At 37.2% G+C, this 22,084-nt stretch overlaps 2 protein-coding genes across 2 annotated transcripts; both read left to right on the forward strand.

Moving 5' to 3' along the window:
- Positions 1-4,818: 4,818 nt before the first annotated feature.
- On the forward strand, positions 4,819-11,606 carry LOC127536679 (short transient receptor potential channel 4-like). Its single transcript, XM_051957719.1, is given in 9 exon segments — positions 4,819-5,039; positions 5,460-5,626; positions 5,628-5,810; positions 5,812-5,874; positions 7,255-7,614; positions 7,616-7,748; positions 7,751-7,773; positions 11,184-11,223; positions 11,226-11,606. Coding segments are annotated over 8 exon segments (1,209 nt in total). The 5' UTR covers positions 4,819-5,039; positions 5,460-5,494; the 3' UTR covers positions 11,501-11,606.
- Positions 11,607-11,991: 385 nt separating this feature from the next.
- trpc4b (transient receptor potential cation channel, subfamily C, member 4b) lies at positions 11,992-14,780 on the forward strand. The gene is given in 9 exon segments (XM_051958267.1): positions 11,992-12,225; positions 12,386-12,440; positions 12,443-12,579; positions 12,678-12,768; positions 12,771-12,851; positions 12,854-12,870; positions 13,008-13,049; positions 13,169-13,258; positions 13,362-14,780. Coding segments are annotated over 9 exon segments (1,284 nt in total). The 3' UTR covers positions 13,899-14,780.
- Positions 14,781-22,084: the final 7,304 nt, after the last annotated feature.

Consider the following 22,084-nt stretch of genomic DNA (forward strand, 5'->3'; position numbering starts at 1 on the left):
TCTCTCTCTCTGCCCTCTAGTGGCTAGTGAGATCAGTGAATCACTGAAACAATTACAGTGTTTTCATTAAAAGTTAAATCTGAATTTTGGCCCTGTACATTCACAAATAATCAAAACATATGACTTACATTGTGGCATCAGTTTAAAAAAAAAAAAAAACTACTGAAAATAACAGACAAATGTAGGAATATTTTACCCAGCTCTCGGTCCATGGCATGCTAAAGACAAATGCCACAAAGCAACAATACACAATGTACAAAAATAACACATATGTACCTGCAGTTCTTCCATTATGGTTTGCCTGCACTAGAAAGATAATATACAGTATATTATAACAGATTTAATTCTGCACACTGGTGTCGGCTTTCACTATCAATGACTCTCCTCTAAAATATTCTCAAAAACAGAAATATAGAGCACACTAACTGATCACACAGTGTGGCCTTTACCTGAGAGTGTTATGCAGTTATGCAGTTCCATTGGAAAAATGCTGAAGGGAAATGGGAAAGCTAAAGCATTGTAACAAATCTTTTCAAGTGCCACTCATCAAACCCACTCATCATTATGATCTTCGATAAACATTAATACAAGAATTCCTTACTGAATCACATAGAATTACCTTACAAATGTCAATAATTTTTACACTATCTCAATTGTTTGTTTGAGATTTCAGTGCAGTGTGGTGGGAAAAGGAAAGTTGTTAGCACAATGTTTTATACTCATTTAAAAAGGGAAAAAATCCAGTTCAGTTCATTGTATTTTTATTTATATGTGTAGTTAATCATTATTGCAGCCAGATTATGAAATAAATCTAAAAATCAAAGCACACGACTGAAATAAATATTCTGTAGAAAGACAAACCTGAACACTCCATTTAGCTGTCCAAAACTGGCTGATAAAATGACTTAAAAACATAACATAATTTAAATATTCCCCCAAAAAACTGATCCACTGTTGCAAGATGATAGAGGCAGGGTGCATTATTTATTATCAGTGTCGGTTTCCCTACAAATTTTCATTTCCATTTAAACTGAAACATAATCTTTCTTCTTTCTGTAGAATACAGACTCTCTCAGTGGCTGCATTTACTGGGAAAAAATGTACTGCCACTTAATTCATTAACATTGGTTTGCTTGAGTATATCTGTGATAACATCATTGCATTTGCCACAATTTCAGTATATTATTGAAAGTTAGAACTCTCATCTGATTTCCTTGTTGTGTCTTTCCTTAAGGCAGGCTGTGGAACAAGTGAGCTGGGTTATTCAGTGATTTTGTTGTGCAGTCATTCGGTCCAGCTGTGTGAAGCCATGATAGCCAATGACAAGCTTTTAATGTTCACAGAGGGTTCACAAACAGGGCCGGAGTGGGACTCATTTTCAGCCCTGGACTTTCATGCCTCAGACCGGCCCACTTTAGATCATGACGTATTACTATTAAAATCATGCAATTCTAGCCTTGTCTTTGACCAAGGTACGTTTTATCCAGTGTGCTTTTCTAAAATATTTCCAATTTAGTGCAAGTAAAGGTTGCTTCACAATGAGAATTTATTCCAACATGAGTGTACATCTCCAACATTATTCTTTACAACAATATCAGAATCTATATTCTGTTCAAATAAGTGTTCAAGGATATCCAAACCTTAAAAATTAAATAAAAGATGAAATAAAAATATTCAATTTTTAAAAATAAAAGGTGTTGCACTTTCTAATGACACTATCATCTCTTTGTCCTCTGCAAGGAAACAGTTCCATCACAACTTAAATTTCACAAATATGAGAACATCAGTTAAAGGGCTAATCTCCAACACTATTCTTTACAACATCACAATGTCCTTTTTTGCAATATCAAATATCAAGCAAATTAGTGTTCACTAGTGATGGTGAGATGAAGCCTCACGAGGCATTGAACCACTTGAGCCAATAGACCCTGTGCACGATAGCATGTGCTAGTTCCGGTTGAAAAACTCCGGGTGCTACATTTACTTCCGGTCCCGCTTACAGCGCTGTCAAAATGGAAGAAGCCAGCAGTACACTTTACTTTTCCAGATGCCTAGGCAACTTGCCTAAAATTTCTGTTGACGATGTTTATCGTCTCGTTGATGATTTTTCGTCAGCTCATCAAAGCAAACGGGAAAAGGGATTCAAATTTTATATATCCTAGTACACATATAACTTTGAAAGTAAGTGGCATCACATCCTACATAACTAGTGCTGGCTTAACTGTAGGGCTTGCCAAACATGTACCTTATCATTTTATTTTCTAGTATTTATACGTTACTATTTTTTGCTTAGTTAGCTACTAGAATCCACTTTACACTTTAGTCTTTGGTACTTAGCCCGTTGCGCTTCAGTGTGCTGCCCGCGGTACACTTTGAGATCTGCATAAGCAATTTGCGAAATGTCTGAAACTGCAAACGCGATTATACAAACACTATACGCCGATGGAAAGCTTAGATTCCCATGAATCCGCCGGTATAAACCACTTTCAGATGTGATTACCACAGCGGGTAATATAAACACATTTGTCCGACAAACAACGAATATCCATCCATCCGTTCTCTATACACGGCTTCAACGTACACAGCGCGACTCACATTTCTGGGTTCATTATTACACACGGATGAAAATATTCCACAAAAAACGGCCATAATCCAACCTTGGACATCCAGACAAAACAAGCCAGTAACATATTTTGTCCAAAACATGTCTTGAAGTCGGTATATACTCCACGAATAGGTCGTTTTCAAGGAAATGCACCTCGCGATGCACGTCCAATATTCCCTGTATTTCTCGTCATATTTTTATTTACAAATGTTAGCGATTTTTTTGTACTGAAAATGGCTGAAATTGACTGCAGCTTAAAGGGTTAGTCGAGTTCAGCAAGACATATTATATTTGTAGTTTTGTTTGAACAAAATGACAAATGCTTGGATTTCTTCTATATTTTATTAGGTGTCAAAACGGAATAACAAATGATTGAAGAGTGCACGGATTGTTGTTATAGTTTATCAGATATTTGCTGTTTGATCAGTGACTATGCACTAATATTCCCGATCCTCAGCTCAGTGTGAAACATTTTTTTCGTCTAATTTTGGCAATCCACTGAGCCCGCAAATGCCGGTCTTTTGGAAAACGGTGAAGGCTTATAGAACTGTTATAAACACCAGAAGCCGAACATAATGGTACACTACAGTACCTCCCCTATCGACCTTGAACAGGCTGAAATCTGATTTTTTGTTTTGCCAAGAAAACAACGTTTTTCTTTTTTGATTCCATGTTATCCATGCTGCGAAATAGCCTCCGGAAGGACCTGTAAGCCCCTCCGGTCAGAACCCGGAAGTTAGCATTTTGACGTGCACAGGGTCTATTGGTTCGAGAAAGGGTTCATTTCTTGAAGCTTCATGAGCACACGAAACCACCTACTGGTTAAGTGTATAATCACAGGCAGCTGTATCTGAACCACATGCCTGATGCATTGAATCATTGTTCATTATGACTGTTGGGAAGGACTATGAAAAACAAAAAAATGTATGATCAAATAATTTCTATATATAAATGATCACATGTGTATAATAAAATATATTTTTCATGTATTCTGTGTGTGTAAATTTCCCCCCAAAATGGTAGTATCATATAATGTAGCAGGTTGTGTAATAATGTCTTTCTGTCACCTAAGGAAAATGGCATGGCCTTATGCAGGCAGAGGGCAGTGAAAGTGCTTGTGGAACTAGGAAGACTGTACTGAATATGCTTGTATAACTTAGACAATGATGTACAGGAAAGGGGAGATTTTATTCATAAGTAAATGGTTTTCAACAGTTTCTGGTTTTGAATGATGCCTTTTTTTGACACACACAATAAACACTTCACATTTGAATAAAATAAGAAACAGTGAAAAATACAATTCTTGATAAGCAAACCTAATGTGTCTGTAATAATGTTAGATTTAGCTTACCTTATTAGGAGTTAAAAAAATCAAATGTTCCCACACAGGGGAAATTTTCCACCTCCCGGTTGGCTCCTTCCTATCACCTATATTTCTCTCCTCACTCTCCTAAATCTCCAAACCATATCCAAACTATATAAAAACTATCCAAACCCTAGTATCCAGACTATCAAAACTCTATCCAAACTCTCGACTGACCACAACTCTCTATCAAAACCCACATTTTGAACGGAGCCTGAGGGGTTTATTCTGCTGTCAGACCTCGCGGCAAAATCTGAACCACTTTCCCAAGCAGTCACGTGGTTCAGCCAGGCAGCGAGGCTTCGGACGTTATCATTTTGGCTCCTCCCCTAAATGAAGCAAGCCTCGACACGCGCTTCGTGGAAACGCCCCCTCCATTACTCGACACAGGCTTCGAAGCCTCGGCACATCTGGTAACATCACTACTGGAAACTAAATGTTAAGGAAATGTCCCAACAATATTGCTGTGAAACAATGCAAAAACCTAAAAAAAAACAAAACAAATAAACTATCTGGAAAACAAATAGAATCTGTTGATTAGTGCATGCAAGCATTCCTGATGATGTGAAAATTCAGTTATCTATCATTTAGTCATATTTTACCCAGTCTAAGAGGTAATAATGTAGTGATACTTTAACAAAACGACTGGGATTTAATATGTTCGCAGTCTATACAATTTGCTTTAATTAGTCTACAGAATATGGAAACAAGCTGTAAAAGCATTTATTTGGTAACTCCTGTCCAGCACCTGTTACACCAGACTTATGCTCGTTAGGAAAGCTTCGGTTAAATGAGCGTTTATGGCTGTCCGTTCAGTTTCTGCCAGCAGACATTGTCAGTAGCTGTTTCCCCCTGGTCCGACGCGTTTAGGAGTAATTGCAGAGAAAATTCCAGGTCGGTAATTTGAGCGAAATGGGTGGGCAGGGGATATGGCACGCCATTAACTTCCAGCGTCTTTGGTGGAGACTTCAGTGATTAGAGAGAGGATCTGAGCAGCCAACTTCCCTTCCTGGCAGTCGCAGCCCGTCGAGTGATTCATGTAAATCACTGCTGGAAAGCAACAGGAGAACGGTAAAGTTTCTGTTTGTGCTGTGCATGATTAAATTATTTGATCAAATGAGGATTAGGCTCCTTGAAATGAAAACTCTGTATTTTATTCATCTACTGTGAAGTGCTGTAATAGATTTCTTTGTATTTACTCTTTTAATCTTGGTTCAGCTTGTTTATGTAAATAGATTCACATCAGGCATACTTGTTTTCACCAAAATCAACATATTTTAAAAAATGTTTTGGACATAAATCCATCTATTCTTGGTTAATGTTGCTTGTCCTATAATGTGGCATCATAAACTGATAATGAATATAACTGCCATTTAAAAGTAGACTGTTTAAATGGGTGTATTAAAGTACAGTAAAGCTCCAGTGTATCTGAAGCATCAAAGCTCACACTGAAACATGAGCGCTTATTTCTCTTGTCCTTTCATATCTCAGTCATTCTCAGCTGAGACTGAGATACTGCAGCAGCGATGTCACAGCTGTATTACAAGAAAGCTGACAACTCCTCATACAGGGACCGCATCCCTCTCCGGATTGTGCGGGCAGAATCTGAACTGTCTCCCATGGAGAGGGCCTACCTGGGGGCTGTTGAGAAGGGCGACTTATGCGAGTGTGAAGCAAGCCCTGGAGGAGGCTGAGATCTACTTCAGGATCAACATCAACTGCATTGACCCACTGGGACGCACAGCCCTGCTGATTGCCATTGAGAACGAGAACCTAGAGATCATTGAACTGCTGCTCAGCTATAATGCACATGTGGGTGATGCCCTGCTGCACGCCATCCGCAAAAGAAGTAGTGGGGGCTGTGGAGCTGCTGCTCAACCACAAGAAGCCACGTGGAGAGAAACAGGTACTATCAAAATCCATGATCACATCCTACATGCAGTTATTGCTGACCTTTCAACCCAGTAGCTTTGTTTTTATTAAATGATTAGTCTGTTCAGAAAACTTTATTTAAGCCTTTTTCACACAACAGAATATGTCACACAATTATGCCTCATGTGATTATTGTTTTGTACACTACACTAATTGTATTTATGTATATGATTTCCTGAGGCATTTGTTGAGGTTTTGTGAATACTGAACATGGTTGCATTCAGGCATGTGTCCCTCTGGTATCTCACATTAAGTTATTGATTCCAACCAGACTTATTTACTGGTTCCCTTTTAATGGTTGTTTTCTTGAATTACATCTTCTCATTATGTTTGTGTGAAATGCACTTATGTCAATACCAGTAAAAACAAAATGACTAACTATAGGAACAAGTACATAATGCAGTGCCTTAATACATCTAATTGGGTTCCTTTCATGCTCCATGGATCAGTTTCACTGTAGACCAATATTTCACACTCGGCGCACAAAATATAAAAGCTAAATTTGTTTCCATAGTAGATTTCCAGCAGTGTTTTAGAGCTAAGTCCACACCCAGCTGATCATATCTGTTCATGTAGTTTCAAAAACCACCTCTGGGATACACTGGTAAACTGTGTAACCTTCAGGCTACACTCTAGTACTTCACAACCCCGAAGAGAAAAAATAGTAGAGACTATAGGTCTGAGATTCGGGCAGGCCTTGCTTTAATTAACAGTAGTACAAGCTGGACAGTAGATTTAAGCTACTAAGACAGCACAAGCCATTTATGTCAGTTTTATGTCAGACTGAACTTACTGAACTGTACCAGTAAGAAATAAAGGCACCACATAATGATGTGTTTCCTCTCTTTTTTTTACAAGCATGACCATATGTATTTTAGAAATCAAGCTATTTTTTTTTTTTGCTCAAACGTTACAGAGCTAATGCTGCTGTGTGTCTTTCTGTCACAGCTTTCACAACAGAAAGTCATTTCCCACTGTTTGTGTGTCAGGCACTTTGATAAAAGCACTGTTGTGTTCAACTTCTTGACATCTTTGTAAATTGTTTCTTCCCAATGCTGCTTGTCTCTGTAATCAACTTGGTGTATTCTGTGCAGAGAAGGAAAAGAAAAAGAGAGAATTGTTGCTTCCAACCATGAAGGTGGTTGAGGCCAGCTGAACCACAAGCCATTATTTGTGTGCTTGCTGTTAGACAAGATACTCAGGGACCAAAGGCAGGTGAAATTGGACCCATGTAAACAGTTCTCATGAGGGGATTTAAAAGTCTTTTGTGAGCTATCTGATAAAATATCTGTGTTCTGTAAATGCATTCTCTTATGTCTATTCGTTGTGTGTTCTCTTTTGAATTCCCACATAGGTTCCACCAATTCTACTGGACAAACAGTTTTCAGACTTCACCCCAGACATTACTCCAATCATCCTTGCAGCTCACACCAACAACTATGAAATCATCAAACTGCTCGTGCAGCGAGGTGTTTCTATACCTCAGCCTCATGCAGTGCGTTGCAACTGTGTGGAGTGTGTGTCCAGCTCCGACGTGGACAGCCTACGTCACTCACGTTCTCGTCTTAACATCTACAAGGCCCTCGCCAGCCCATCTCTCATCGCCCTCTCCAGTGAGGACCCTTTCCTTACTGCTTTTCAGCTAAGCTGGGAACTGAAGGAGCTCAGCAGAGTGGAGAATGAGTTCAAGTCAGAATACGAGGAGCTGTCACGGACATGGTAAACAATTTGCAAAGGACCTCTTGGACCAAACTCGAAGCTCGAAGGAGCTGGAGATAATCCTCAACTACCGTGATGACATCAACCCACTGCTGGATGAGAGCATGAATGATCTGGCCCGACTGAAGCTAGCATCAAATATTGTCAGAAAGAGGTAAGCTCTTTGTTGATTGTGATATCATCTTTGTCACATGACTGCTACACCACACCCAGCAGTATAGAGCATTTTTTTCTGGACATCTTCAAAGTAAAAAAATAAAATATGCACAAGTGTGAAAAGTACAGAAATGTAGTTGGTGATGTTGATACACATACAGGCATATGAGAACTGAGAGTATAAACTGCACTTGTGCAACACGTTCAACAAGGAGCAGGGATTACACTATTTGAACAACAGGGACTGGATGACAAGAAAAGTGCCAAGATGGGCTGTAAATGGCCTGAGATGGGTGGAGATATCCTCTGGAGTGTAGAACAACATGAAACTGCCAGGCTGGCTCTTAGCAATGATTACAGTAGCACTTATTCTTGAGCAGTCCCAGGATGATTAGGATAATTATGGTATGATCGGAGAAGTATGGCCATTTCCTCGAAATATCATCATAATATTTAATTGGGGAGGAACCACATTACTGTCTTTTAAACATCTTCATTGAATGTTTTCTCCACAATGCCAACAATTCAAATTACCTTGTGGATTACACAAAGGCAGTATCAGAATAGATATGTTTCCGTATTTCATATAAGAGTAAATAGCAACAATTACGACTCATCATGAATATAAATCGTAGACATAAGTACTTTGGATTGCTTCATCCACACTGGGCGGCAATGAAATTGCTAAAATTAGATAACTTTGGGTCTAATTCAACACATTAAAAATCTGAGTTACGAAATTCAATTTTTTGATTTTGTTGTTTCCTGCAAAACAGACTGCAATGAAAAGTCCACACTGTGTACACTCAGCGGGTGTCTTTTATTTGCTCCATTCATTAAAAAGACTACTCAGAGCTTTTGGGTCTTGTTTGTATACAGCAATTGTATACAACAACAAGAGTAGTATTTACAGAGTTAATGACTCATGCCAACAGTGTACATCTAAATCTAGTCCAAGCACTAAACATTTTAGAGTTTGTATTCAGTGTTCTGGGTTTTCTGTTATATTTTTATCACACAGTTGGCAATGTGAAAATGAACGATTAGTGTGACTGTCAGCAACTCCACATTTGTGCCGCATTTGGTCTCCATGGAAGAGATTTTACAGTTGAACCACTCATCTTATGTATTTAATTATTTGGCCTGTGTCAGCTGGAATGCAGATGGGTAGAGAACAATAACTTAAAAAAGACCAAAACCTTTTTAAAAAACATGCTTTTGCCATTTGAGGTTTTGTTTTCAAGGTCCTTGCCTCACTCAACTTATGTACCTCTAAACAGCCGTGCATCTCATCGTGGCTAATATTAGGTGCTAGTTCTTATTCATGCTCATGGATGATCACAGTGTTGAACTGGATGTCATGGAAATGATGAAGATACTGTTTATGTTGAATTGAATGAACTAATGAATTGTGTGTTATTTATGCCCCATATATACTATGATAAGTTGAATTTTTTAATTAAAAAAATTTGCTTATGGTCATTGTGATTACATCTTGTGCACAAGGAAATAATATTTAAAATCCATGCTCTTCTATTGTTCTGTGGGCCAGGGCCACTGCAAACATAGGCCAACCCCTTGTTAGTTGAATAAAATAAAATTTAATTAAAAATTAACCTGGGAAAGCTTTAAAAAAAGATGTAATGCTAGTTGTAATGGTCAGTTGAATTTTGTTGTGACATACTTTAGATTTTAGTTTAATCAATCTTGGATGATTTGAGATTTGGACTTGCTCTCAAAGAGGTCTGTCTGTTTGAAGCATAACTTAATATGAACACTTTTGAAGTTATTAAGGACAAAGACAGTTAGATGCCTTAGAGAACTGCACAGTGCATGAAGTTATTTTGCAACCAAAACATGTACATTTATGCTGGAAGTACTATAAGACAAGAAAATGCATACTTAGGTTTCCATTGTTTGTTCTGACCTGAATGCACAGAGAGGGCCAGTGAGTGGTTGTTGTATTCTGTCAGTGCATTGTGTTGTTCATCTGTTCAGTTCTGTTAACAGCCAGGCAAGTAACACGTCCTTTAGCTGTGCCGTTCTGGAAGATTTGCAAATATGGAGCTCTCTCAAGATCTAAACTGCTCACAGAGTTTTAATTAATTACAAAGAACACCAGCACTTACTGCTTGTACACAATATTTGTGGCAAAATTTCCTCTTCTCTGACCTGAGTTCTCACATTTGAAAAATCTTGTATGCTAATATTTCTTTGACATCTGTAATGGTAAAAAAAATGTAAAGTACACATTTTGATTGATTTAAAACACAAGTCTTTTTTTATTTGCCTGAATGAAATTCTATTATTACATAAAGAACAAAGTTTAGCTATTGTAAAAATTACAAGTTGTAGCTCTCAGTTGAATCTTATACTTCCATCATTTTCAGCCTTAATTAGAATCACATGACACCAGCAGACAGAAACCTATTTGCTCTGCTATTTGTTCACATTGCTACAGTGAAGCATGACACACATGTATGGCTATAAATGTAAGAGCATAAACAGTTTTCTTACTGTCTCTAATGCTGTCTATTAAAAAACGGCGACAGGGGGATATTTTTGGTGAAAATTCAAATCATGAATAAATGACTAAATGTCATTAATTTGCTTAATTAATTTGCTCTCTACAGCATGTTGTCACTATGCATGTGCTTTCAGACAGAATTAATATACGGAGATTGTAGTGAGACCTGTGGCTGGAGTCGTTTGACCTTCTAAAAAATGTCCAAAAATGTCCTCTGACAAAATCTGCTCCTTCCAGATGCACCTTCTGCCTCTAGTCATATTATGTCAAGTCACAATCTCACAAGGACAGTTAAGATAAATTTAAAATATCAGACTTTGCAATGATGCATGGCTTCATCACCCATAACTTCATGTCATATTGTAGCATAATGGAGATCCATTTTGCCATAACTTGTTAAGCTGAAATTACCTTCCATCCCCAGGTGCAGATGTCCAACAGATGTTTATATCAAATCTCAGAGGCAGAGTAAATGTGTATGGAAAACAGATTTGACAGTCACATCTTAACAAGAATTAGAAAACACTTATGACATTTTGTCCTCTTGAAACTTTGTCTTGCGTGCATATACAAGATATGTTCCTGTTACTCACTTTGTATCTCATGAGTCATATGTTGTATAATTACTCTTGTAATTGGATTTCACACATCTCTAAATAAAAGTGCCAGAAGCTACATTCAGACACAAAGTTAACATTTCAAATGCCAACATAAGGAATTGGGATGAATTGTGTCTAATCTAGTTTTTGCATACCGTTTGCAAAAGCTGGTCAAAGATTAATTCTCTTGTTCTGACTTATCATTTATGATTTAAATTACACTACACCTCAGTTTAATTTTAGAAAACATAAATGTTTTTACTTTTTCTCTCCTTCCCTCAGTTTGTTGCTCAGCCGAACTGCCAACAGCTGCTAGCGTCTCGGTGTATGATGAATTCCCTGGCTGGAGGAGACGTCACTGGGCAGTAAAGCTCATCACTTGTATCTTCATAGGCCTCCTCTTTCCACTGTTATCCATCCTCTACCTGATCTCTCCAAAGAATCGCTATGGCTTATTCATCCGGAAGCCCTTCATCAAGTTCATCTGTCACACTGCTTCTTACTTGACCTTCCTCTTCCTGCTGTTCTTGGCTTCGCAGCATATTGCTCCTGCAAAACGAAACCTTCAAGGCCACCACCCACCACTGTGGAATGGATGATCTTGCCTTGGGTGCTGGTAACAGTGCACACACACATACACACACATACACACAAGAGACTGCTGTTAATTCTCCTGTTAGCATTCACTGTTATGTATTGTCAGTACTGCTGGTCGGTGTCAGTGCTACATCTACAAAAACATCTGTTTCTTGTTCATCTCTCCCAGGCTTTATATGGACTGAGATCAAACAGATGTGGGATAGTGGTTTTGAGGATTACATAGATGACTGGTGGAACTTGATGGATTCATTATGAACTCCTTGTATCTCGCAACCATTTCTCTGAAGATTGTTGCATATGCAAAGGTAATGTGTATGAAGGTGTTTGACAGGCAGGGATTGAAAGACATTATTATAGTAACAATCCCATCATATCACAGTATAAATGAGTGTGCTGGAAAACCTGAAACTTTCGCAAGTTCTATGTTTAATGGTACTTTGTGTATTTGTTCTCATTTTCAACAGTACAATGAGGAGAAATCCAGAGGCACATGGGAAATGTGGCACCCTACTTTGGTGGCAGAGGCATTGTTTGCCATCGCCAACATCTTCAGCTCCTTGCGCCTCATCTGCCTTTCACTGCCAACTCCCATCTGGGCCCTTTACAGATTTCACTGGGCCGCATGCTTCTGGACATCCTGAAATTCCTCTTCATCTACTGTCTTGTGCTGTTAGCCTTTGCCAATGGTCTCAATCAGCTCTACTTTTACTATGACACAGATGAGGTTGAATGCAAGGGTATTCGCTGTAGTAAACAAAACAACGCTTTCTCAACGCAAGTTCAAGTTTCTTAATTAATTGTTTCTGACAAAGTTGTATTGTTAGTAATTAATAGGTCTGTTTTTCAGCAGGGCATAATATGATGTATGGTTGTTTGCTTTTCAGGTTGTTGAAACGCTGCAGTCGTTATTTTGGTCTATATTTGGCCTGATTTCTCTCTATGGACCAATGTGAAACCAGAACATAAATTCACAGAATTTGTGGGCAGCACCATGTTTGGTACTTATAATATCATCTCCCTGGTAGTGCTTCTAAACATGCTAATTGCGATGATGAACAACTCCTACCAGCACATTGCTGTGAGTGTTGTATATTATCCTTTTCAAAATAGTTTTACCACACCAATTTGTCTGGTTCTCCTTTGCAAAAGGTTTTGATAAATTGTTTTTCCCTTTAGGATCATGCAGATATAGAGTGGAAATTTGCAAGAACAAAATTATGGATGAGTTATTTTGAAGAAGGAGGAACGTTGCCATCTCCATTCAATATAAACCTAGTCCAAAGTCTGTTTATTATCTAATTGGATGGGTTAAGAGACATTTGTTTCGGAGACCAAGCATAAAAAGACTTGAACCTTTGGAACTTTGGGGGTAAGTAGCATTGCATAAATTTTCTATACCTGAGTTAGAATTAAATTTCATAAATATACCTTATGCTACGTGCTATGTTAATGTAAATCATAAGGAAAGTCAGCAAAAAAATTACATGTTTGCTTTCTTAACTGTAGAGACGTGCCGCTGAAAATGTGAGATTAAACCATGAGTATCAGGTATCATTTTGCTGTCCATCATGAACAGTAATATTTTGCTTTTGATTTTGATGAAACTATATTTGAACTGAACTATAACTAAATTTAATACATTTATTTTAAAATAACTTTTGTTTTAGGAGGTTTTGAGGAACCTTGTGAAGCGGTATGTGGCTGCAATGATCAGAGATGCCAAGACAGAAGAAGGGCTGACAGAAGAAAATTTCAAGGTAGAGTGCAATTATTCAACATTTGAAGCTTAATCACTCAAGACTCTATTTTTGCCCTGTAATCTGTGCTGCCGTTTAATCACTGGTTCTCGATAATCAATAGGAGCTTAAGCAGGATATCTCCAGCTTCCGCTATGAAGTTCTGGGAATGATGAAGAATAAACCTCATGGTGGAGCCAGTAAGATTGCAAGCTCTACCTTGGCTTACCCTGGAAACTCATTCAAATATTCTCCCAAATTCCCTATTGATGAATCTCAACAAAATATGAACATGTTTGATGTAATCGCCACCACCACTACCCTGCAGAGTGGAGCTGCCAACACCACTAGCTCTGTTTGCTCTGGTAGTCTAGCCAATGGTTCAGTTGTTTTGTCCATATCAGGAAAGACTCAGAACGAGCTATCCAAAGAAGTTTCAAATGCTGAATGCCTTCAGAGACAAATTAAACTCCCCTCTCAGAAGCATGATGAAAGATATTCATTGTCAGAAGAAGGTATTTCAGAATCAGGTGGACAGAGCCAAGAACAACTACATATTGTGGAAGTCTTACAGAAAGTGGAGGAAATTCAGACGATTAAACATTCTTGCAAAGAACGTGCTAAGAAAGTGAAAAATGGACCTAAAAAATATAAAAATTAATCTGTCAGCAAGTGAAAAATGTAAATCATGTCATAGCAACATTTTCCATTTTAATTTTTAAATGGTCATTTATTCATTTACCAGTCAGTCTGGTTTATTGTAATAAGGTTACTCATGTTAAACAGTACTGTGGTTAAATAGCATATTCAATTTAAATAATTATGCATCCTGTCATGTGTATAATGGCTCAATAATGTTATGTTTTGTTTTGCTTGTTTTTTGTTACATTACATGCATACTACAGAAATATTTAGCAAATATTGACCTCAGTGCTGACTTCACACTCAGGAAATTGTGGAAAAGGTTTGTAATTCATGATATACCTTTAGCAGCGAAGTCCTGATACCCTGCTGCTTATGTTCACAAAAACTTGTTTTTTCTGTACTTTGCAGAAATAATGTAGCTTAATGTTCCATAGAAGAAACACTAGTCCTAATATGCTGACAGTGCCCATCTAATTTTTTCTAAACTTAGTTATACAAGAATAAATAATCAATACAATTACCACTAACTATAAACACATACATTGCATTCAAAATCTGTTGCATTTTTATATTTCATTCATGTTATTATCTAGTTAATTAATGAGCAATGCAGCACCGAGCTAATTCAGAGATCAGAGGCAGCTTCACTTTTACTCCTTTACCTCCCTAACATGCTTAGGGTATAAAGGACAGTTTTACTCTTGATTTTGTTATTGGAGCAGAAGAGGCAATGTAAACTGGTTCGGTTTTGTTGCAGGATTTACTCCTTAACCATGTGCTTTTATATCAGCTGCTATAACTTGCAAGCACCAGGACCTTCTAGAAATATGTTACAACTGTGCAGCTTAGAAACTTGTGATTTTACTCTGTGATGAAATAAAAGTGGAAACTAAAAGTGTTTCTAGTATTTTTTGGTCTCATCAACAACACACTAAGTAGCTCTCCCCCTTAACTTGCAAGTAACATTTTTTTTCCATTTCTCTAATTTCAAAATGATGCATATTGATGCTAAAAACTGAAATTAAGGCAAATGTGGTAAAGTGGGAATAAACTGAACAAATGAGTAGCACTTGAAGTGACTTTTCTCATTACTGACAAAATCTCTTGTGTTTACTAGAAAAAAGGATCCGGTAAATAGTTTACCTTCTCTCTCACTGTGTATACAGCTGTCCCTCTGACATAATGAACTAGATGCACAGTTTACGTCAACATGTTTCTTTTCTCTTGGACTGTTTGACCTGTCACAGGAGAAACATCACTGAAGACACACGCTTATTTGTAGAATCAAAACTAATTTGGCACAATTTATATCCTGTAAGTTTGGTTTAAACTAACTCCGCTTTTGGCATAAACTTAAAATGAATTCTTGGACCTAGTCGCATTGTTTGGCCCAAGTGTCCAAGACTAGTCACAAATATTTTATGAATAGCAGTGGATATCTCTCTCTCTCTCTCTCTCTCTCTCTCTCTCTCTCCCTCCCTGGTATTAGAAAAAAGCCAAATATCATATCTACTCAGTACTGAAAATGTAAAGGCAGCAGAGAAATATTATTTATAGTAATATGATACATATATACAATATAAGCCAAGGTCAAAGAAATGATTTATTATCATTAGAGTAGGAAGGGGAAGTCAACTGCCATGTAAATTAAAATCCACAATATAAGTAAAACCTGTCAAAAAGAAACCAGAAAAACAACTACAACAACACCTTACATACAGCGGTGGATCATTGTTAAGGCTACTGATCAGAAGCCTCAGCACTGCCATGTTTCCACTGTTGGACCCTTGAGCAAGGCCCTTATAACCCCATCTGACCTTCTGTTCTGACCCTAGCTTTCTAACAAGCAGGACTCCATTTTGCTGTGCTGTTGTGTGCAATGACAATAAAATTGTGTCTTACCTTCATATAAAGGGTCAACCTCCAGGAGACTTTTCAGATGATATTGATAGAGGTGTTGTGTCGTCTACCAGAGTGCACCTGTGACTCGGGCAAGCGTTTACTTGCATGGTTGTCACACAATTTCAAGTTTATATATCCTCTGTTAGTACAGTGTCAAGTTTACATACATAAACCAACCATAGCAGACCACTCAAACAAATTTTAGACTGGCTATGAATAGTTTCATCATGGTGCAAATATTACCAGAGAGGTAACTGATTCAAGTAGAGAACAAGGCAAAGAGTGGAGGTTGAAGCATACTGTATAACAGAGGTGATGTGTTTGCGAGTGGATGTGAATGTTCTCCACCTCCTTGGGGGAAAATGGTGAGGCATATAGAAGAACGGTTTCAGGTGAAGACAAGGACCAGCTGGCTTCCATCATCATCTGTCAGGACAAAGGGAGCATAGAGGAAGAGGGCTGAGCAAGAAACTCAGACTGAATGCTGAAGACTTAGTGTTGTGGAAATTTCTGTAATAAAGGGGATTTACAAAGAGCAAATGTCCATCAGAGTTTTATTTTTTGCAATGAATCTTTCGACATATGGGACACATGTCCATCAAAGATCTGCTGTCTTCCCAGCAGAGACAAAGAGAACTGAGCCTTGGATCTCTCATTGCTGAGGATTCTTTTGGCTGTGCCTATCAATGTTCCCCAACCATCTGTGAAAGTGCACAGAGTGAAAAAGGATAGAGGGGTACTGTGATTTGCCAGGCCATAATGTGGTTTGTTTTTTCATTTTAGGTTGCACTGATCCTCTGATCCTCTAATCGGCTAAAAAGTCTCAAGATCTGTTACAGCGGTATGTCATAGAAATAGGTGGAGGGACAAAGGAATCGCCAAGATTCCAGGATTCGTCCTTTACACAGTACAATTAAAATATTAAAAAGCATTAACTTTATTACATTTGATTAGTTAAAGGCCACAAGGACTGTTAAAAATACTCTACAGTACAAAGTGTGTGCACATGAGGAGACTGTTAATGAATACTGACCGTAAATAAACAAAAAGGGGGAGAAAATATTTCTTTAGACCGAGCTTCCAACATCAGCCTTTACTTGTCTGTACTTTTATTCACAGAATTTTTATTTATTTTTTAATATATGCGTTATCTCTAAAATGTTTATATTTTTTTCTCATCATTTGTCTTTTTGCTGTTACATTCAATCTTTTGAATGATCTTTTAAATCTGTGTGTACTTTCTCCAACTTGTCTGTACTATTTTTGATTATTTTAATTTATTTTTCTAATATTTATTTTTAAAGCACATTGAATAACCTGTGTTTAACGTGTGACACAAATAAACTCACTTGCTTTACCTCTTGTGTCTGGTTTATTCAACACATAGGTGGAAGGTGCAGCACAAAGTTGCATTTATTAGTATGCTCATAGTATTTAGGATGAAGCAGGAGAGTGCAGCTGAACAGAGAGAACTCACCCACTAGAACTTTTCCTGAGACAAACGCCACAGAACCAGTCGGTGCACCTTTTAATAGGCCAAATAAACTAGAAACACGGAAGTAGAAGGAACTAACAGAACTCATTTGCCAGAGTCCTCTCAAAATTATCTCTACAATTGTCTATGACTCTTTGACCGGTAATAGCCGAAGGGACGTAGTGTGATTGATGCTCTGCTGTGATTGGTGGAGAAGGAAGCGCCGTATTATAAAATTCTCTCCACACCGTATCGTCCGCTTTCCTTAGGAAAACGCCAAAACAAAACCGGAATAGTGTTTACGTATCTGTCGACAGGAGGTAGGCCTGCGTTTTAATTACTCTCCCTGATCTTGAAATGAAACGTTTTTGTCTTTTTTGTATCTTAATTTTTATTTCTTGTGTCGCTGACAAGGATGTTGGCAAATAGGTTTTGGAAAATGTTAGGGAACACTTTTGAATCACACTAAACAAACATAAATCCCCTCAGATATATTTCATGACACCTTTCCTACCTGGGATTTTAAGAGTAATGACAGCTTGAGAAAGGTTTTGGGTGGTTTTATTTATTTTATAGTTGTTTTATTTACAGACTGACTTTTGAAAGCCATGAAGCTCATCCAGAGAATGCCAAGCATGTGCAAAGCAGTAATCAAGGCAACGAGTGCCTATTTTGAAGAATCTAAAATATAAAACATGCTTTGACTTATTTCATGCTTTTTGTTTACTACACAATTCCATATGTGTTCATTCATAGTTTTGATGCCTTCAGTGAGAATCTACAATGTAAACAGTCATGAATATAGAGAAAAACCATAAAATGAGAAGGTGTTTCCAAACGTTTGGCTGGTAGTGTAGGTTTCTTGTTAGGTTTCTTGTTCATGACTTAAGATTTTCTTTAATAATAGATGATGCATCACAAGCTTGCATGATAAAATTAGAGATGCAGTTTGTTATTCACAAAAAAGAATAAAACTATTAAAGACTGAACTGTTTTTATATTAACATTTGTCGAATCCATTTTAGCCTTATTCTTTCAGCTGCAGTCCTGGTGATGCTTAACAGTCTTGGGAGCAAGTAAAAAGCATATATAAAAACATCATTCAGTTCAGTAAAGGCTTACCACAAATCTCATAAGGTCACGAAGCAGACCATAACTGCTTCTGTTTTAAGTTTATATTGCTCTACAAAGGTATATAGAACAATGAATTGACTCTGAAATTACTTGCAGCTCAAAAACTCATACCTTTCCCTCTCACTATCTCTGTGGGATCTTCTAAGAACGATGATACTATTTTCCAAGAGAACTGATTGGTCAGTAGACGGTGTGTTATAACACATGTGGATGTGTCATCTCAACAATAACCTGCTCCAGACCTAATTAGATGTACAGCATAAGTTACCATGGAATGAAATAAGGTTTGTTACATACAGCTACATGTTTTAGTCATTTGATAACCTAATGTAAGACAATCAAAATGAAAATTCAGAAAATGCTTTAATTTATTAATTTATCAATTTGAGCAAAGCTGTTTTGCCTTCACTTAAAGAAAAAATGTAGCCCATCAACTTAGAGCAACCTAAATATTTAGTGTAAATCTTTTTTAAAACTGACTAAAACTTGGCTTAATTTGCCCCAAATTGTTTTGCAGACTGCTGCCAGAGAAACAATATTTATGGCTACTTTACTTGGTAAATATTTGGTTTTGCTTTGACTTATTGGAAACAGCTACTGACTGTATCAGCACTTGGCATGAGAAATCCTTTTTAATCAGTCCTAAAACTGAAATCATAGCTTGTCCCAACAGCGAGGTGTCGTCAGTTGTTATATGCAGTCTGTGGTTGCTTTTTAGAGAAAAGGAGGATTTGTTTAAAGAGCCTTTGGTAAGCACTGATTTTAAGATCAGATGAGATAAAACTTTTTTAATCCTAAAGGAAAAGTCAGAAACACGGTGTTTCTCTCAATTTTTACTAATATGACTTAAAATTACATTAATTCTGTTCTTCTTAGGCCAGTATTGTGGGGACTTGAAAGAGGTTTTGAATGAAAATAATGCTTTATAATCAAAAACCTGTAAGTTGATATTAGCTTCATAATTAACAGCTTGATAATAAAACCGGAATTGCTATGTGTTAACTATTCTAAAGTGAAATAGGTTAGTAATACTAAATCTCAATGCGTCAGTAATTATCATGCAGTAATATAAGACTGAAAGGAAAAATTCTTCATGAGTGGGTTAAAGTTACTAACCTACTTGATACTAACCTTGCCCCAAGTACTGCATAAATCAGAGATTTTTTTTTTATTAATGTCATTATTTCTTCCCTTTCTCAAAATATAGTTTCACATGCAAGTGATTATGTGGTTGGAAGAAAAATGAGCTGTGCCAACTACCAACCAGGCATCCAGCGCCATCTATTGATGTGTAAGCAAAAGGGCCTTGTGTAGTGGGTTACATGAAGGCACTCAATCATGTTCCTTGAGGTATAAAACTTCTAAACCTGTGAAGAAACATGCAAATAAGAGTATGTTTAATTTACAGAACTACCAGTTCTGAGTTTCAGCAGTGTTGTGCTATTGAAACTTCCTTACTCATATTTTGTATTTGCGCTGATATACAACTTCAAACAACCACGGATGCTGGATGAAACTGGATGAAGTCAGTTTCTGTTACCATAGCAGCCACGCTATCTTTAGAAGCCAGTCAACATTGTTTTGGGCTTTGTACTACATCTGCAGCTTATGCAGTTTAGCAGTTGCATTTTGTCCCTTTCGTTTCAACTTTCAAAAAAGATTCCAAGCAGTATACAGAAAGCAGAGATTATACTTGGGCTCAGAACTTGTATGTTCTTTGTAGCACATGTGGTGTTTCTGTCAATGTCTGTGAGAAAGACTCAGAGTGTGTTCAAATAAAGTGCCAAAGCCACACTGCATTTATTATCACTGTGAGTTAATCGATGCCAATCCTTCTTCTGTGCAAGCAAGCACAGTCTTTAGTTTAAACATGGCCTGTTTCACGGTATAATAGGGCTACAAAATTAATGTATTGCAGTATTTGGGGGTTTTAGCGGATTTTACTTTTCCTATATAAGCTGAATAAGCCATGAATTGGGGTTATAAAAGACTTCCTGACTGTCATTTTTTTGGACATGAGGTATGCTGTTTTTTACTTTCATGTTCACTGTGTGTTATATGCAAAAAAAAATGTATATAACGCACTGGAGCAAGTTAGGCCAGTGCTTTTTGTGCTTTCGGTCTTTGCAATATTCTATCCCACAGTTCTGGGTTTTTATGACTCAGATGTCCAGTCAGACATCACTTTCCTAATCTGATTTGGAACATGTGGCCATTAACATGTGGTATGCATTCATCCTACAACACTGACCAGTTAAGCTTAACAATACCCACACATCTAGAATGCATAGTGTTTGCATGTCAAGAATTATGCAGTGTTTCATAAACCAATGCAATAGATCATTTTTTTTATTAGTTAAGAAATAAATTGTAATTTGCAGGAACCCAGAAGGATTTTTTTTAAATAAAGTACCTGCTTTCACATGTTTAACATGTGCTCACGCTGTTTATAAATTGCAGCTTATTGTCATTTCCTTGTAACAGCTTTGGGATATTACATTCTGCATACCTAACACGTTTCACAGGCAATTGTTTCCTGTGTTTTGTTGTGTCTGTGAGGTTGTATCTAAGATACTGCTGTTAACATAAAATTACAAATGTCTATGTTCTCATGTTTGAACACCTAAGGGTAGACTTTTGTAGCTTTTAAAAGCTAGCGTGGTTCCACTGAGATAACACTTGGCAATATGATAAATATAGTTTGCTAGGCATCCAGGTTAAATGAATAAGTATACAAATAAATGCTAAACTAAACTTCTAAACTCCTAATCTTCCAAAATGGAGACTTTACTTTGGGTGCTCTGGTTAAGTTATTTTGTTCTTCTTAATAGAATTTTCAAATAATTATTTACATCAATATTTAGTCCCTCTCCCCTGTAGAAAAAACAAATGTGACGTGCATGAGGTGTGATCTTCACTGCCTGAGTTCTCCCCGGCCACTAGGTGGAGCAAACTGACTTTTGAAAGATTTATACAGTTTGTGCTCTGGCATTTGTTCAGAGCAGAGATTATGCAATTTTTCTTTGTTTGCAGTCCAAATAAATGACATTTTTATAGGCAAGAGTTCAACCCATCTGCTCAATTTACGTCTATTAATGTGTCACAGCTTTTAGGTTTTAAGAAACGCACAAGTTATTTTGAAGCAGCGTACTGAGAATGCACGCTAAACCCTAAAATCCTGCATTTGAAAAAGTTTGTCATTGTATCCAAATAACTGCTTGTTTTTAGTGCAGTGCAACTGACTACATTTGAATTTAATGGCCAAACTATTTCTTTAGACTTGAGTTGATAAGTGACTTTTAAAATTCATAGAACACTTCTAAACACAAGTAAAACCAACAAGTTTAGAATGTTTCAAAATAGCAGGTTATTTTATGGCAAAAACATTAAAAATATGTATAGCTTCAAACCTGTACAAATGAGGAATGACACTGATTACAAAACACCAAATGTGATGGTGGCCCTAATTTTACTACTCACTAATCTCTACTAATCTCATTTCGTATAGAAAATAATACTCTAAATAAAAAGATTTATAGTTCATAATTTACAACAAAATAAATAAAGTCCAGTATATCTGTGTATAGAAATGTGGTTTCTGAAAGAATCTGGGTGGTCCATACATGTAAGAAATGTTGCCATCCTCCTAGAGTGGAGGATGAGACTTGTGGTATATAAACTCCTGTTCTGAG

Source organism: Acanthochromis polyacanthus, chromosome 13, assembly GCF_021347895.1.
Source record: "Acanthochromis polyacanthus isolate Apoly-LR-REF ecotype Palm Island chromosome 13, KAUST_Apoly_ChrSc, whole genome shotgun sequence".
NCBI lineage: Eukaryota > Metazoa > Chordata > Actinopteri > Pomacentridae > Acanthochromis > Acanthochromis polyacanthus.